At 36.9% G+C, this 17435-nt stretch overlaps 1 protein-coding gene across 5 annotated transcripts in view; it reads right to left on the bottom strand.

Annotated features, from left to right (window-relative positions):
• The window catches only part of ANKIB1 (ankyrin repeat and IBR domain containing 1), an 89768-nt gene that overhangs the window by 55113 nt on the left and 17220 nt on the right, over positions 1–17435 (bottom strand). For all 5 annotated transcript variants that reach the window (XM_039548674.1, XM_039548675.1, XM_039548671.1 and 2 more), the window contains exon 2: positions 2898–3166. In XM_039548674.1, coding sequence (XP_039404608.1) covers positions 2898–3085 — 188 coding nt within the window. In that variant the 5' untranslated portion in view covers positions 3086–3166. The remainder of the gene's footprint in view (positions 1–2897; positions 3167–17435) is intronic.

Below are 17435 nucleotides of genomic sequence, written 5' to 3' on the forward strand. Positions count from 1 at the left end.
CCTTGGAGCAGGGGCACCTCTGTCTTGATGAGCTTACTGGCCTGAGATCAAGTCTTTGAAAATCTTGTTTGTGCTCTTAGCTGTGGTCAGCAATTTTTGGTTTTTAAACATTAAATGCTCTGTTAAAACAAACTGGTATGTCAGGCAAACATTATTTAGGGCTGCAGACCAAGTTATACATTAACGGAATGTCGACTATGTTCTGTTTTTTATTTCAACATTCCTAGTATACTGAAGTTTTCTATGATACTCATTAAAATGATCAAGAAACAATCCTAGCATTATAACACATTCTTGCTGAATCTTGCGAAAAGAAATTAACAGCAAATTTTCAAATTTTTAGATCTTGATACAGTTTCTGGGCTGTAAATGCTGGATGAAAAGTGCAGCAGCGAGATGACTCAGACACTTGCTGCATAATAACTGTGCAGCTCAAAATCATTGAGAAATTTTTGTTGGCTTAAGTTTCTGCCAGTAGACTTCGTGCTGGATTAAACCAAGTTTGTCCAGGTTGGGAGTTTTGCTTTGTGATCCTTTCACCTCTTCTCCAGTTTCTTATTTCTTCCCTTCTAAGATCACTGCAGCAGGATGTCCCCAACTCCCTTTCACTGCAACTTGGTGCCTGTGCTTTCACGGTGTCTTTGGACAGTCACACCAGCCATACATATGCAAACAGGGAATTTGTCCCTTTGCCTCAGCATTGCCAGATAGGGCATTTCTAAACATCCCAGAATATCTCTCTCAATGTATTCTGTAATGCAAAAGGTGTACCAACAACTGCATCACACTACTCTATTTTGAGAAAATCTCACACAGTGAACTGTAAACATGTCAGTTCATATCCACCTACTATAATACAATTTCAGCCTATAAAGAAAAATTGAATTATATGGTATGCATGCAAGTAAATGCTAGAGCTTGTAGTTAGTGTTGCTACAGATTCCCCAATATTTAAAATGTTTTATGAAGAGATAAATATAAAATATTATACTACTATGGACATCTCATAATTGTAAATTTCTCTCAAAATACAAAGATATTAAAATTAATTTATTTTTAGGTACTGAACCTTATCAGTAAATCAAAGCATCCTTTTAATAATCAACTTATTTAACGCCTGCCATACCCAGGACTGTGTCAAAAAGGAGGCTTAACTTCAAAGCACTTGTGCCCTTTCTGCTATTAACTTAGCAAATATACACACTGTAAGGTTTGTATTTATTCACTTTTACTACTTTGTTTAGATAAAAAGGCAGTACATCTTAGAGAGAAGCCCTTAGAAAGACATCAGAAAAGTTAATAGTAAAAAAACTTCAGTAAATTACTCCTCACAACTGCTGCAGTTCTAACAGTCTGGGTTTTCAGAACCAGACTCCAGCAGATAAAGGCACCTTCCCTATGTTTAGGGACAAAAAAATGTATTAAAAACCCTAGACTCAAACAAGGAAAATGAATGATTCTTTTGATCATTTGTTTGCAAAGTGTGAAAAAAAAAAAAAAGAGTTGTCCTATGAGACTTAGATGTTAAAGGTCCCATGTAGCTAGTAGCAAAATGGCATTTCTAAATTACTTTTTAAACAAATATAAAGCAGTTATTTGAGATCCCATCATAATGCTACAGTATGAATTAACTAATGCACTGCTCAGAAGTCAGCAATTATGACTATTTCTTTTCATATGTGCAATTTCGTGTGTCCTTGTTGTTTCAATGAGGCTATAATTTCTGAAGAGATATTTTCTTGAGAGAAATAACCTGAAAATCTCAGAGGAAAAAAAAATGATATGGAAAGTGTAAGTAAAAACTGAACACTATTTTAAATTCAGTTTAGTTAACTCTTTTCTAAAATTCAAGAATCAGGAATGGAGGAAAAATAAACAAAAAGATTCAGTGATGAAAACAAATTAAAAATAGAACTACAGAATACATGGGGAAGAAGAGAAAAATATTTAGCAAAAACTGAGGTAAACGAGAAATTATAAAGTAAAAAAGCAGTTAGATGAATCTAAAACACTGAGGAAAAATGTATGGTGAGAGGCCAGATAGCTAGTAAAGTTACAGCATATGAGGTAAAAAACCAACCTTATGAATACTACAGGCTCATTTAGACATAAACACAGAGATGAAAAGAATATTACCAATAACACAGTTTAGTATTTATTTCTGTCCTGTCTCCTAATATAAAGAAGAAGATATTTATGAAATTCTAATAGTGCTTACTGAAGAAGAGATTTAGCAGTGTCTGCCTGGTACTACCTTCACAAAATACCAGATGAGAACAGCTTGGGTCTGCAATGTCTGGACATGGGTAAGATGTTAATCTTTAGTTGATCTTAGAGCACTGATGAAAATACAGAAGAATGGAAATAGCTAACATTAGGGATTGCTGTCCATATTGACTGCAGCAATAATAAACTTACTTATCAAGATATTAATGTTCACTGTTATTATCCAACACAAAAAAAAAAGCTGCCTGAATAACACAAGAATAAATATATATTGTACCATCTAGAAGTAGTTACAATTAGTGTAGTATCCATACAGCTTTGCAAACAGATTATTTTAAGACAGGAAAACATATCAAGAATGGTAGAACAGTCACTATTTTCAAAGAACCACAGTATAGGAGTCTTCGGGAAGAAAGCTAAAACTGCCTAAGACTAATGTTACAAGAAAGGAACAGATACTGAAATAAAATTAAAGACTGTTATATCAGCCTGTGATTATAGACTAATTTGCATGTTTTCTATTACTCCTTGAACTTGTTACGAATTCTGTGTGTGCAGCATGTATGTGTACACCTATGCACACACACATCAGGTGTTTAAAACCTGGCTGACACTCTTGCATTTGCTAGGTTAGTTTTTCACACCCAAGCCAAATTTCAAACGCTGCTTACCCCAGGATACGATTCATTCCATGCCTAGCAGCATAATGGAGCGGAGTATTGTGCTGGTATGTTTCTCCATAAGAAGTATTTGGGTCAAGAGTTTCTTTTAGTTGAGGGTTGCTCTCATAGATTTGGCAGGCCAAGTTTTCATCTCCATTTATAAGAGCTTTGCGGAATTTGGTGGTTGTATTTCCCATGTTGCTGTCCTAGCTATCAATGGCACTTCTTCCTTTCCCCTTCATCCACTTGTTGTATGGTTCTGTAACATGCTTCTCAGCCTAAAAAAGACAAGCAATATTCCAGTTATTCCATAAAACACTTTTTCCTAGACGAATTAATGCAGAGCTACAGCACTGTAAATAGGCAGGTGAAGAAGTACATAGGGCCTGTAAACTCTCCTCATGAATTGCTGAAGTCTTTCTAGGTAAAAACACGCAAACTCCCAATTCTTCACAGATTATTTCCCTGATAAATTGAAATTCCCATTTCCCTCCCTCTGCAAATATCTTCACTACCTATACTCTTTAAACATATGGAAAAGAAATGGCTAATATCGACCTGTATTAGAAGACTGGCATGAACACTGAATTTCCATGAATGAGGAATGAATTAAAAATTAGACATTACTTCAAAAACAGAGTAGATCTAAAGCAAAATTCTTACCCAAGGAAGAAACATTCTTCAAAAACATGCACTAAAGCAGACATCAGTTTAACTTTTAGTTAAAGAAAATCATGCTAAAATATGCTTGAAGCACCTGTGCTTGTGTAGGTGGCTGTACACAGCACCCTTCTGTGCCAGCAAGATAAATGCCCATAAACACAGGAATTACCATGGCCCCATCTTTACAGTTCTGCTAAGCAGACTCTTTAAAAAAACACCTAACCCCTTACACTTAGGCCTACAATGAATGGGTCCATAAAATGCCTGGCATTTGTACTGGCACAAATCAACTGCACCTTACAGTACTTCAAGGTACTTTCCAGCTGCTGTGCTCCCCAGCCTCTCACGTTTACCTGATGGAGGCAACCAGCAGACTGAGCTGCATAAAGACAGGGCAGACACAGCATCTCTGCTCGTGACACGGGACAGCAGGAGCTTATCTGGTTGTGCAGCTGGAAAGAGCACATGTGGGTTTATGTCAGGGGACAGACAGGGGAGTCAGCACCAGGCTGTGGCTGGTAGCACAATGAACCTTCTAGGAGGTCCCTTTTGTGCATGAGTCATCCCATCCAGACTGCTCCATGCCAGACCTTTCACCCCACAAAACACACACTGGGATCCAAATATGCCAGGCACAGCAGGTTAGGGGATTGAGACTAATTATGTTGTGCACATAAAATCAAACAGGGCAGGAGCTGCCCTGTATCTTATATTCAGCTTGTTGGGACTATCTCAAAGCTACTGTTTCTACACTGGCTTTCTAACACAGTTACAGGTGCCCTTCCAGCCTTGTAGACCAATGAAATAGGGGAATCCAAGGAGTCTAGAGCTGCAGAGAATCCAAGATAATCGGATGTGGATAAAATTTGCACTAAAAGGATTTGAGGAAACCTGGGGAACAGCTGAAATTACATACTTTTGTTTCCCTAGAGCTGTTGTCACCAGTTGTCTTACCAGGAAATCTGATCAGTGTGGTCAGGTCTGTTCAAGGAGAGAGGTGGCCTTGGTGGCCTCCATGTTCACCCTTTTTCCTACAAAATTTTGGTAAGACAACCCTTATTTTGAGCTGTTGTGAGGTAACAATGACACTGCTGTATCAGCTGACTCCACGTACTAACCATGTTGTCTGAGACCCAAAGAAGCACCAAATAGGCACTCATCCAAAAGCAAATGGATATCCTTCATATGTCTATATACACAAACCAAAGCCCAGATTCTTCAGTCACACTACAGATTCTGCAGCATTTGTATCTTCCTGTCATCAATATATTTAAAATATAAACATGCAGATACTATGCAGATATAATATTTATATTCTTCAAGAAAGTCACTGCATATTCACATTTCTACATCACAACTCTCAGTGCTGTAAATTAATGTGTTTTCAGATGCAAAACTAGTTGCATTACTCTAAATGCTGGATAGTTTCAGGCTTTAGTCTACAAAGCCAAGAAAAGTTCTACACTCTGTTGAACATAATATGAACCAGCAGTTCATATTACATTCAACAGACAGGATCTCAAAAATAACTTGAAAGAATGATGTTCACTTAAGTTTAACAAGGTTAGTTTGTGGTTCTGTCAATCCCTATCTACCACCAATAGCTCTCAAGACTATAAACTAAATTAGATGAGAACAAATGCCTAAAAGATATCAGAATCATCATGGAAATCAATAATGAAGATCCCACTAATGCCTGTAACACTGAGAAAAGCACAAACTATTTGAAATTAGAACATAACAGCACCAATTTCCATGCATTTATTTCTGGAAATTAGCACACAGATAGCTTGCATCAGCTGCAGAACATGCTGCTTCTTGCCCAAACTGGAGCATTAAACAAACCTGGGTAGGGATGAATGAGAACACTGAGAGTGGAACGAGATAAGATGGTGCCCCCAGGCACCTGAGAGAAATCTGGGACAGGGTGGTTCTCTTGAGATGTTGAAGATGAGACCTGGATGGATTTAGGCAGGAGTATGGAAATGCATGGGAGAAGTGAGGGTCTCTGTGGGGTGAACTAAAAATCTCAAATCATTTTTGTGCAGAAAAGGCAAAAATCATTAATTCTTCTGTGCACCGAATAAACTTTCTTTACTTTTGATGCAGTATGGACATATTAGAATGTTGTACTGTCATTGGTGACTAATAATACAAAAGATCTAGGCACATTGCTTGGACTATTATGCACGTTATCGTATCATCTGGAAATTTTAGGAATATGCAGACTGTACTGTGTAAGTCACTGAAAAGAACAGTGACATCCACTTTCTTTAAAAAAGCTTACAGCCTGTGTGTCCAATAAAGGGCTATATATGACATAGATATGATATAGAAAGGTGAGTGAAATAAAAAGAGTAAAAAATTGTTTGTGTAAAAGGACCAGACTCCAAAGGAAATGAACATCAGTCAAAGGAAAGGAAGAATTTTAAGAAGGATTATGAGACAGAGCTATGATATAGCTTTGAAAAGACCCAAATGAACTTCACACAAACCCAAGAATGAATGCAGAGGTATTGAAAATTTAGCAAAGGCTAATGTAAATATAATCATCACATTATCAAAATAAAATGAAAGATGATAGAATGGGGATAGTCAATGAAGGCCCTTCAGGTGATGGCTAACAGCTTATATTTGATGTGATAGCAAGAAACTGATCTCTGGAAGAATGCAAGGAGAGAAGTGACAGAGTCAAAATTAACCCAGAAAACAATCCTCTACTTAAAACACATGATACGATAAACTATATCAATGTCTGTCACCTTCATACAGTATCCACAAGGTCTTTCATCTTTAACACTACAACAGGCATTAGCCTTTTATGCTTTGCATATTTGGTGGGCCACACTGTAGTATTTTTTGTTTTCTGAATTGCAATTAAACATATCAGCAGAAACAGAGGAAGACAAGGGAGAAGCTGTCTCTGTACTCTGGTTCTAACAGTTGGCTCCCAGCATGTTTGGAAGTCCAGAAGAAACAAAGATGTGACAGCTGCTACCTCTCTCAAGCTGCTGTACTTGATGAGTGCCCCTCTGTAAAATATTCAAGATCTGCCCATTTGCAGTCATCAGTTCATCTTTCAGCAAACAGCCCCACTTCATCCGCCACCAAAGAAGCCTCTACTTCAGCTGAAAGGAGAACGAGGACAAAACATCAGCTGGTGCAACAAAATTCTGGATCTGAGAAAGGCTGAAAGGGGCCCAGTCTGATGCTTTTTAGTGTAGTTATCTTCCCATGAAGAGCTTCCAACCTATTACATTCTCAGAGAACAGAAAGTTAAGGAGGAATGCTGAAACCAGGCATTCAGGGAAAGGAAACTTGGTTCACTTCTTCAGCCTGTCATTTCATATTTTTAAAGGTGAAGGGCCCATAATACACGTATTTCCTCTGACACAGGTGGCAGGGAAGTGGTCTGGAAGGTTATCAGCCAGTCAGCCTCAGAGACCTGGAGAGCTCCTGTGGGCTGAACACAGGTGTTGCTAAAGCAGTTTCAGCAGCTCCTGGGCTCACACAGGTAGTGTGCAGTGTCAGCATCACTGCTCTTGCTTCGCTCTTTGTATAAACCCATAATTTAAAATCCTTAGTCTATTTTTTAATGTCCACATCACAGTGGGAAAAAAGTGACCACACAAACATGACAATTTTAAAGTATTTTATCTAAATAAAATGAGACTTGAATAGAATTTTACAGAACAAAGACAAGATTTTTTTTTTTGGTAGGCAGATCTATTCACTAAATCTTCAAGCTCTGTGCTAACAGAAAGACTGTATCATAGCCTTTGGCAAAACCCTATAACATTTATCAAACCCACAACTATCATCTTACACCAAAGAACACAGGAAAAACTAAATGTAATGTTTGAAAAATATATCCCATATTATTTCTGAATTCCAAACATCAACCACCTAATTCAAAATTTGAAAGTATATTTATTACTCTATTGTCAAACAGAAGTTCCAGCCTAACAAAACCCAAAAGCTGGTTACACAACCCACCCTAAAGTTTAAGGAAAGATTGTTATAAACTCCATCAGGGCCATCACACTTCTCTGCTTTAGCAACAAACAGTAATTTCTATGGCTTATTAGCAACACTGCTAAAAGCAACACTTTGATATCACAGCTCTGTGAAAATTTAACAGAGACAGCCACTCTAATAGGAGCTTGAAGATTGAGTACAAGATGAAAAAAGAGTGGATAAAGAAAGACATGGGTAGAGCAAGGAAGCTATGAGATTCTGAGAGCAGTTGCACCAGCTGCCCAATTACTATTGATTTTTCCATGGGCATCACCATAGAAGTGAGTGTGAAGAGGGACAACTGCAATGACTTCATAGGATTTTAGAAGGAGTTCCTCCTTTGAAATACTTACACAGTGCTTGCTAGAAATTGGTAACAATGGTAAAATATTGGGGATCAGGTAAGTATTTTTAAAACATCATACATCTAACACTCTTAAGAACTATATATTAAACACAGAAGTCTTTCATGAGATAGCATACCTTTCTCAATTCACATTTTAGTTGCTTTAATACTGAAGCAGAATTTCTAACTGAATGTAGGACTAGCACATGTTGATACAGCAGCTGTTCTAAACCTTGGGGAATGAAAAAAGGGAGACAGACTGCACTACATCACACTGCTTAGAAAATCTATCAAAACCAGTAAAAAAATACTCAGGTTTAACTATGAGAAGAACATGCTATATATTTCTTGCACCAAAAAAACCTATTGTCTATAAAATGAGCAAAGATCAGGATTGCAGCTAATAATCATTTGCAACCTTTTTTTTATTTACAATGTAACACTTTGTAATTCCACAGTTTAAACTTAAAAGTTTAAGTACAATTTGCAGCTTAAAAAACTTTAAAACTACTTCTTAAGTATTTTGTCATGTAAACTATAAGAACATTCTTGTGGAAAAGCTAAGTGAGCCAAGCACAAAGAAGTAAGACTATGTAGCTCCTCATATTTAAATCTTAATATTATTAAAATAAAACACATTAACTAAAACTAGTGTACATTACACAGCTTCTAAACCCTTAAAAAGACAAGTGATAACAAATTGGTTACACAAAAAGGATAAAAAGATATAAAAAATACTTGTTTTTCAAAAGCACCTGGCTTTTGCTGAAAGTATGAAATATTTTGAAAATGCATTCTAAAAGCATCTTCTGTTTCAAGCACAGTTAGCTCAAAAGGTAGCTATTTTATTTGCTTTGGATACTACAGTTAAACAGCTCATTTTTAAAAGCTGAGTTTCTAAAATGTTTACTGCAGAGTCTGTCCTACATTATAAATCATAATTTACTGCAGAAGGGAACCACAAACAACTTCATGGTTTAAGAGAAAGCCTCATAACGTGTATGCTTAGGATGAATGTCACATTGTGATGTTGGTAATTTTAATCCTCACTTCTGGGAAGGACTAACACAAATGAAGCAAGTCAAAAGTTATGTTCAAGAACTCTCAGGCTGTCTCCCAGAAACAGCAGAAAAAGCTGTTAGTAAGTTAGTTAGTTAGTGCTCCTCTTCCTCCCTTTCCCTCTCCCCTCTACACAAAGTAAAAAAAAAAAAGAAAAGCTCACTTTACCAAGAGGACAAAATTAAGAATGGCGCATTCAAATGTGCATGCCTATTTTACGTATGGATGGCACAGATGCCTGTAATTAAGATGCAGCAGAAAAAGTTAGGCTAAATCTTATTTTTACATGCTTATAATTAAGATTTGAGATTTGTCAATCTTTAATTAATTAAAGATTGTTCTCTCTGGATACCTGTATCTGGGAGAACTTTTCTGCAAAGTCTGAAGTAACAAATACACTCGTAAAGCTTGAGAATTGGTTATAGGAAAGTAGTAGTGGTGTTTGGGGGTTTTTTTACACACTGAAATATGCCAAGGTTTGTGCCAAAAGTTCTAAGTCATCAACAGGAAATAATGAAAGCGTCTCTGCCACTTTAAACCTCTGTGAATGGTGCTCAACATTATCAAACTCATTACATTTTACACATCAAAATACAGAACAACAAAAAAATTGCTATGCCAACATCTCACCCTTTGTACAATGATCACCAATATGACATTCTCTGTGCTGTAAATACCAAGGTTGAAAAGTGGCAGTAATGTTGAGAGTTGACTTGAATAAAACATAGTGTGGGCTACTGAGAGAATTAATTATTTCCTCATTTATATGCTTGTGGGATAGAGAGTCTAGCAACTTAGGTTACAATCTCCTTATGCTGGCATATGTACCCACAAGTTGAAGGTTGAAGTTATTGCTCAATTTAGTAATTTGAGACTTTGGCTTACAGATTCAGCCATAAAGACTTTCATCCAGGTGGAGTATTTTCTTTCAAACACACTTTTTTCACAACTGTAGTTTGTGGAAAAAAAGGGATTTTAAGAATGGCTTTGGTTTTCTTTGCACTGATACATTTAAAGGGCTGCAACTGGGGCAGCTGCAGCATAGACTAGAAACAGTTTGCTTAAATGTAGCTAAAGTAATTGCTACATTAATTTTAATTGTGTTGTCTACAATATTTGCATTCATCACTTAAATGAAATGTGGTAAATCCACTGTGAGGTAGGTACATTCACACATGGCAGGAGAGACAAGATACTGTGCAGCCAAATGAAAGGCACACTGTGATAGCGGGACAAAGACTGCATTCCTGCAGGTAGTCAGGGGTAAAAAATCCAGCAGCACAAGTTAAAAGGAGCAATCTGTTGTGGTGTATCCTTTTTTCCCCCCCCTTTGGGGAACAGCAATTCAGTAGGATGGAACAAAAGAGTTATCATTCTATAATTATGCTCTGGAATATCCATTAGTCTCAACTGTAATTGCAGATTCATTTCAAAATACATTCCAGGGCCTTGTGTCTGTAGAAAATTATTTTTTAAATAAGAAGTTCTTTAAGTTCTGTGAAATCCAGATAATACTTTGGAGTTGTTCCCAATGCAACTGTCTGTCGAGGCCTTAATAATCTTAATAATTTAATTTGCTGTACTTTAGTCAGTGATATAAGAGAAATCACAGAATCATAGAACATCTTGAGTTGGAAGGGACCCACAATGATCATTGAAGTCCAACTCCCAGCCCTGCACAGGACAACCTCAAGAGTCACACCTTTTCATCAAGCAGAAGTGAACAAGTGTCACCCAGCACCTGTATAAAGAAGTACCAGCAGCTGATGACTCACAGGACACTTAGCATCAGTGATAAGCTAAAGAATATGAACCAGAGACTGGGAACGTTCTTAAGCAGTGCAACATCTCCCATGCTGGCAGCATGTGAACACACTTCAGTCACCATGTTGCTTCTCTGGTTTCTCCCTACTCTCACAGACCCAGTGGGACGGGAGCCTCTCTGCAAAAAACATCCAAACACACTTCGTTTAGCTGAGAGATTAACTGAACTGAACTGGGTTGTTGCTTAAGACAAATGTGTGTCCTCTCTGTCTCAGATTCAATAGACAAAAAACTACAGAGAAACCACCACCAAGAGTTACAAGTTCAGAGAGTAGTGGACTGATGGGACTCACAGACTGATGCTGTATGGGGCAGAATGTCTGAAGAAATTTGTGTATTTCTGTCAGATTTATCTGCCTAGAAAAAGTGAGAGTAAAGACAACTAGTACTGGTACAGAGCACTGCTAGAACACGACAGGGAGAATGAAGATGGCGACATAAAGAGCTATAGAAGACCTCATGGGGAACTTGACTGACCAATCTATATAAGGTGCAATGTGCCTTGACCCTGGCCAGCATGTATTTTTCAAGTATGTTTGCTCAGCTTAGCACAAGTAAACAAGTTTGAAACTGCATGAGGGCCCAAAGCCAGCCTTCTGGAGAACCTCTGGTAGAATGTGGCCAGCCAAAATCTTTAATGCCAACTTCATTTTCACTGGTGTTAAACTGATAGAATTGAAAACAAAACTTACTGTCTGCCAAGGCACATCCACAGAAAGCAAAAATAAATAGGATGGCAACACAGGGATGCTCATGAGGACACTCCACAGCAAAAATCTGAAAATCCCTTATACATTCAGAAACCTTAGCATCTTCCTGAAGCAGAAGTCTCTCCGTTTGAGGAAGCTTTTTCATATGCAAGAGTTGGTAGGGTCATACTCTTACTGGATCTTGTAAATATGAAAGAGGCCTACAGGGTAAATCTTCAAATGTAAGGATAGCTACACAAGGTCAGGCACCTGCACTAAGAAAGTACACAACAAGCATCGCTCCTTTCTAAAAGCATACAGTCTCATTTGGAAATAATGAATATCTAAAATCAGTGCATTTCAGCATAAAAACTACAGGTTTTATAATCAGCAATGTATTTCAAATAAAGTAAAAAGGTGAGGAAACAAACAAATCAATGTCCAATCTCACAAAATTTGCTGTATTTGAGATTGTCAGAGGAAAGCAACAATCATAGTATACTACCACTGATCCTTGGCTCATAACAAGACTACTGAGAGGACCAGTGCTCTGTGTGTAGACTGGTGATAGCTCCACAGGTTGCATGTTCTGAATAAAATAACCAGCACTTACTGTAATTTCTCTATTATTATCCAAATAACTTAAAGCACTGAAAAGACCACTGCACACCATTTCAAGGAATATGCAATTTTTTCAGAATTCTCTACTTTCACTTAAGCAAACTACACTTTGAAGACTAGACTAAATCTCTACTTGGCGCAGTATATTAATTGCATAAATATCTGAGGATGAAATTTTGTAAAATATACTCTGATTACACGAAAGGAGTATCTGTTTCCACATTTTCAAGTGGGAGGTGAAGAAAGCACATTCAACTGTCTGAGACAGATGATAAGCATTGTTCACAAATGTACCGGACCAGAAAGAAAACGCACATACTTTTATTGTTTCCTGGAAGCATTCTTACGTGCTGGTTTTGTTCCGTGTAAAGCTAAAAGACAATGTGACCCCACTGATCTTTCAAAGAGATCTTGATTTTTTTCAGATGAATGAACAAATCAATTTCCTTTTAACAAAGAGGTAATTTAACTAGTCAGCACTCCTTCAAAGCAACACATTCATTTAAGGTCTAAACACAGAATCTGGGAGATCATTGTGTGTCTAAAATGAGATGGATTCCTGTAACAAAGTATGTTTTCTACACAGTATTTCAGAAGCATTTTACAACATTGCTGAGAGACAACTTCAGGAACTATTTAACTCTTTTTAGTCCAAGAAGTATGCACCCTGCTTATCATGGTGCTGACTTCCCACAATCTCAAGAGTCATCATTGCTAACTAGGAACAAGCCATTCAGGTAACTGCAGTGAGAAGGATCATCACTTGCATCTTATATACACCAGAAAATTAGGAGAACTGCAGCTGCTGAACTTCTGATAAAATGTTTAATATACCCCCCAGCAAAATTCTGACTTTGGCAGGGAAATGGCAAAAGAAATATTGGATCTAATCTAAAATTAATTTAAACAAACACATAACTTGAAGAAGTATTTTTAACTTTTGCCAGAACACCTCTGCTGAGGTTGTTGGGCTAGTTTTTCTACTGCATACAAGCAGTTTAACAATTTACATACAGGCCATGGATAACAAAGTTTAATTATAGTATGTCATATGAAGTCTGTATTTAGGAAGATGATTCTTGACACCAGTGTAATTACAATGAAACACAACCTTGTTGTATGATAATGATTTTTGGCTTCAAGATGAGTGTCAAGCCAAAAAAACCAGAGAGAGAATAAAGATTTTAAAGAAATCCAATATTACCTGAGCTTGAATCACAGAAGGGTTTGTACTGGAAAGAATCTTTAAAGATCAAAACGTCCAACCCTTCTGTCATGGGCAGGGACATCTTTCAGTAGACCAGGCTGCTCAAAGTCCTGTCCAACCTGACCTTGAACACCTCCAATCAAAGGGCATCCACAACTTTGGAGAACCTGTTTCAGTGCCTCACCACCCTCATCATAAAATATTTTTTCCTTATGTCCAATCCCCCTCTACTTCTTTCTGTTTCAAATCAATGCCTCTTGCCTTGCCAAAACTGGCCTTGGTAAAAAGTCTGCATCTTTTTTACAGAACCCCCTTTAATTACTGAAATGCTGCAACAAGGTCTCCCCAGAGCCTTCTCTACTCTGGGCTGAACAATCCCAACCCTTCTAGCATTTCTTCATAGCAGAGGAATTTCAGGCCTCTAAGTATTTTTGTGACAGTCCTCTGGACTCACTCCAACAGGTTCATTCTTGTACTGGGGACCCTGGACCTGGACACAGTGCTCCAAGTGGCACCTCACAAGAGCAGAGTTGAGCCAAGGTAACCTCCCTTGACCTGCTGGCCGTGCAGTTCTATTTGGTCCTCTATCAGTTCTCCTACTAACGTAATCAACATACCTAGGCACTGATGCAGACACTATTACAATACAAATGACTGCTGTTCTTTGTAGAGCTGTAGAACTGACCAGTACTGATCTTTCCCATGTAAGGCAAGGAAAGGAAGAAGAAATGCAAGGTACCAGAGTCACTTACTTTGCAAAATCTGACCCATTTGGCATCAGAATTACATGAAACAGAACATTATACAGGCTTAATGTTAAAAAGATTTCAAGAACCAGTCTGAAAAAAATATTCTGTTTTACCCAAGTAGTAAACTCTTTATTACTTTAATTGAGAATTTCTTCAACTATTTCCATGAAGCTTCCACCAGAAGTAACTGTACAGACACTGGGATCATAAGTAACTGTACAGACACAGTGCCTGATGTTTAGAACTTTCCCTGTGATCACTTCCAGGGGTCATGCTGAAGCCAGACAGAGAAGACAGTAACAGCAGTTACACCACTTCTCCTGCGCTCTCACTAGTCCTGCTGGCAATCTGATAAAATGGTGGAAAAAGAGCAGCAGAAGTAACAACCCTGGATGGATTGCCAGAAGAAAGAAAAATGCAGGAGACAAGGGAAAACAGTTTGCAGTAGGTTGAAAACAGAAAGGAGAAAGGACTCTACAAAAATTTCATCATCCATACAAGATAAATAAGGCAAAACTAGTAGGTGTTTATTTTAACTAAAGGACATATTAATAATGGGCCTACACAAGTAGGTGAATTGTGATTGTCCTGACCAAACATTTCTTATTCTGGCATTTTTCTATTTCAAGGAAATGCTTGAGGCCGCATAAGTCTCTTATGATTATTTTTTTTCTGCTGCATCTTTCTAAATTAGTATGTACCTATGCTACTTGTCAATACAATGCTCCCTCCAGTCAGGACAATGAAGTTTCCTTCAGAAAGAGAATAAAAACAAACAATTAATATCACTACCCTTCCTGATATCCAAGCTTAAAAAACAAATGTTATAATGTGCTTTAAAATTAGTATTTATATTAAATTAGTATTTATATTAAAAACCTAAGTCATAAGCAAAGAAACCAGATGTTCTATGACAGAAATAAAAGAATTTAAAATATTACTTTTTTCTGTTCTTTTCACAGCTAATATTGCTGAGAAGTTTGGGAGCATCAGGTGGGGAGTTTTCTGCTCACTCCTGACTGGCATAAACTTCATCTCACATGTCCAAAGAATATTGGTGAACACAGACATAAATGTTTTTTTTAATCATTCTTTTAGAAGTCTTGTTACATTTGTCTCTTACAGTCTTTCTTAAATAGTAAAACTTTGATATAAACCCCATTCTTTATAAGCTGAACCACAACATCCAGGTCACCAGATTCTTACATCTTGTGTCTGCTGGAACATTTCGCTGTTGCATCCACTGTTTCAATTTCTCATTATGCCCGAAAACAAAAAACTCTCTGTTCATGCAGAAATGTGTCATAACAATAAAAGAGCATCTGTGCTCCAACAAATCCAGTGGCATTTGTACTCACTAAGGCTAACCAGTTTGCAGTAAATTTTCATCTTAAATTATTGCAATACAGTTGTAGAAAGCTAGGAATGGTTTTGTTTTACTGGTTTAGCACACAAACTACATCACACTTCACATAACCAGCCTATATAATAAAATTATTCATCCTTCAAAGTATTTTAACTGTTTTCAACTTTAACAGCAATTTTCATGAGAGTGGATTACACAAGATCCAGACATCTCTTTGGACATCATCCTGTGGTTATGCTAAAATCTAAAGGCAGGCAGACAAGAAGGCTGTTCAAATGTATCTGAGACAAGATACAATCTCAGCCAAACTTGATGATCCGAAGCTATTATGTCAAAGCAATGTCTGACCTAGGTAAATGGTTACTTGATACAGCAAAAGATAAAGATGTAGACCAGCAGATCCTAGATAAAAACTAGTGCCCAGATTTGTGAAACAGTTCATGATTTTCCAGAGAAGAAAGAGAGCAAGTTTTTAGATATTGAGAAGTAAAGAATCCTTGATGGCAGTAAGGATGCCTACCCCTGCGCTTAAAAAAATTGAGATTTAATTAATTAGAAGGGATCAGGATGGTGCTGAACTTCTGGCAGAATCTCAGATATCCTATCCAGAGGAATTCTGTGGAAATACCAAAATGAGTTTAGAATATGTTAAAGACTTGCAGGAGTTACATTCCTGCTTTATTTAGCTGCTTCTGCATGCTACAGACAAAGAGTTTTCCTTGACTGCAAACTTAGAAATTGATAGAATCCATTATATTTCCCAAAAGCAGTCAGTCCTGTTTATTATAGAAAGAGCTGTAAAAAGCTTGATTAGACAATGAATAATCTGCTAAGGGAAGAAATTTCTTTATTCCAGCAACTTAGTGATTGACCTTGTCCTGAAACCAGAATTCTTCATTCAACACTCATATTTACTCATGAGTCTTATTACTATTTGCATCCACAGTGTCCAATACTTACAAAGTTGTAACAGATTCTTGGAGCCAATGTGTTCTTGAGATTCCAAGTTCAATTGATTTTCATTTTGGAAATCTGAAAAATCATCTGGCTTCTACAACAGCCTATGAAAGTAAAACCTTTAATCTTTTATAGCTCCATTACACAACTTAAAAAAGAGGAATTGCAAAAATATGAAACAAGCCTTTACAAAACTAAAAAAAGCAAAACCTACAGGTTTTTTTTTCAGCTCTATAGATTTGGTAGGGTTGTAGCAAAAATTAAAAATTAGATCTGACAAAGACTGGTAAGAATCCTTTGCTGTTTTTGAAGTTATTTCAGATTGACTTGTAAAAAAAAAGTGTCAATCCTCAAAATTAAATCTGAATTTTGCTTAGAAATAAATAACTAAAATTCTAAATGGGGAAAAAACTAGTTTATTCCTACTTTGAAAGAATTTGATCCCTAACAGCAATTCTGTTTCAAGACATTAGCTAAGGCAAGCTGAAGATGATTTTCATTATATACATACTCAAACATTATTAATGGTAACTAGATAATTGAATTATCGAATTTACCACTTCTATTACTATTTCTATATCAACATTTTAATGATTAATACAATTTATTGTGTGCTGTCATGAAATAGCTTCATATCTGCTCTGCAGCCAAAATTCTATATTTTAGACTTCACAAATATAAAATCAAACAGAGAATATATAACTTCAGCTCTTTTAAAAGTTCATTGTTACCAATATATGCATTTTTGTTTCCCATTTTGTTTTCAAGTATTGTAAACATAATAATGGCTGGGTCATTAATACTGGGTCAGATACTTCCCATCTAATTCCTTGTCCAGAGAGTTAACAGCAGAGTGTACAATGAAAAGTACAAAAACTGGGCAAGAACAGATGGATACTTTTACACAACACTCTCCCAGTCTCCAGCAATTTACCACTTGATGAATTTTTGAGGTAGATATGCTAGGTTTATATGAATAACGTAGTATGTAATGCATTTTTCTTCCACTACGTTGTTCAAAACCTCCCCAAATCCATGGCAAATTTTAA

This window comes from Corvus cornix, chromosome 2 (genome assembly GCF_000738735.6).
Source record: "Corvus cornix cornix isolate S_Up_H32 chromosome 2, ASM73873v5, whole genome shotgun sequence".
Taxonomy (NCBI): Eukaryota; Metazoa; Chordata; class Aves; order Passeriformes; family Corvidae; genus Corvus; species Corvus cornix.